We start from the raw sequence: 1,369 nt of genomic DNA, 5'->3' as shown, positions 1-1,369 counted from the left end.
GATTGTGTTATCTGTATTGTGACCATAAGATCAACCATTGTGTTTTGCATACATATTACTTGAAAAGTATATTTTTATTTTTAAAAGAATGGTGATGAAGCTTGACTAAGTTGCTTCTAAATCAGTCATTCTAATGTCACTATGACTATGTGTTTTCCTATCACTGTAGGCTATTCACATGAACCAATGATAATATAAAACCTTTGGATTCAGTAGTGTTCATGGTAGATGGTTTTGAATAGATATGTCAGCAATTTTATAGGAAGTACACAATAAAAATAAGTAGAGTAGGCTGAATATTTATTTTCAAGTAATATTGATATATTAGAAACAATATAGAGAACATTTTTTGTTTTTTTCATTTTTAGAACTCATATTGATTTGATTCAGTGATTTTCTTAGGATTGTCTTCTGTTAAAAATCAGTCCTAAAGAAATATGTATTTAACCTAATTAAACTTAAATGGTAAGTGTAATAATAAAACAGTGTTAGTTAAGAAATATCGTAGTATATTTACTTAAGATTCATAGAGCTGGAGAGATGACTCAGCAGTTAAAGCAGTGGCTGTTCTTGCAGAAAATCCGGGTTTGAATCCTATCACCCTCAGGGTGGGTAACAACCATCTGTAACTCCATTTTCAGGGGATCTAATCTATCTTCGATCCTTTGTGGGCACTGCACAACCTGGGTGCACTTACACACATTTAGGCATAACACACTCATACACAAAATAAAAATAAAATTTTAAAAAGATTCAACTTAGTATATTGGATTTTGAAAGAAAAACTTTCATTCTTTCCTTCTCCTTTCAGCTATTACATGGTACAAAGATAACCATCCACTCTCAGGTTCCACGGGTGTAAACTTCCTGAACAGAGGACAGATCATTGATATTGAAAGTGCCCAGATTTCTGATGCTGGCATATATAAATGTGTGGCCATCAACTCTGCTGGAGCTACAGAACTATTTTACAACCTACAAGTTCATGGTAAATGTTGCATCTTCCATATTAACCCTGGGCTAAGAAAGCATGCAAAATGATTAACCCCTCTATAAAATTCCAGTTTGAACATTTAACAGAGTGTATTATTGATATCTTTATTTGTAGACCTGGTATTATTCTTGACTCATTAAAATGCCCAATTTTCACACAGTGGTGAACTTAAATTCAGCTTTTTATTAATTGCTGAATGTCATAGGCATTAAAGAAATGTGTCCAAGTAACTATCTCTAAGAAGACTTTTTAAAGAGAAGTTGGCAATTAAAATACTTTAATGGGTACAATAGAGAAGAACACACACACACACACACACACACACACACACACACACACACACAGAGCGCCTGGATATCAATAATTTAAAAGACA

The 1,369-nt window shown here is 32.9% G+C and overlaps 1 protein-coding gene across 1 annotated transcript in view; it reads left to right on the top strand.

The window, feature by feature from the left end:
* The window catches only part of Hmcn1 (hemicentin 1), a 492,592-nt gene that overhangs the window by 305,066 nt on the left and 186,157 nt on the right, over positions 1-1,369 (top strand). Inside the window, exon 38 of the mRNA XM_029559235.1 lies at positions 812-988. Coding sequence (XP_029415095.1) covers positions 812-988 — 177 coding nt within the window. The remainder of the gene's footprint in view (positions 1-811; positions 989-1,369) is intronic.

Source organism: Nannospalax galili, unplaced genomic scaffold (genome assembly GCF_000622305.1).
Source record: "Nannospalax galili isolate Female #2095 unplaced genomic scaffold, S.galili_v1.0 scaffold227, whole genome shotgun sequence".
NCBI lineage: Eukaryota > Metazoa > Chordata > Mammalia > Rodentia > Spalacidae > Nannospalax > Nannospalax galili.
Note: the sequence above shows the minus strand (reverse complement) of the source record. Positions and strands in the feature narration are given on the sequence as shown.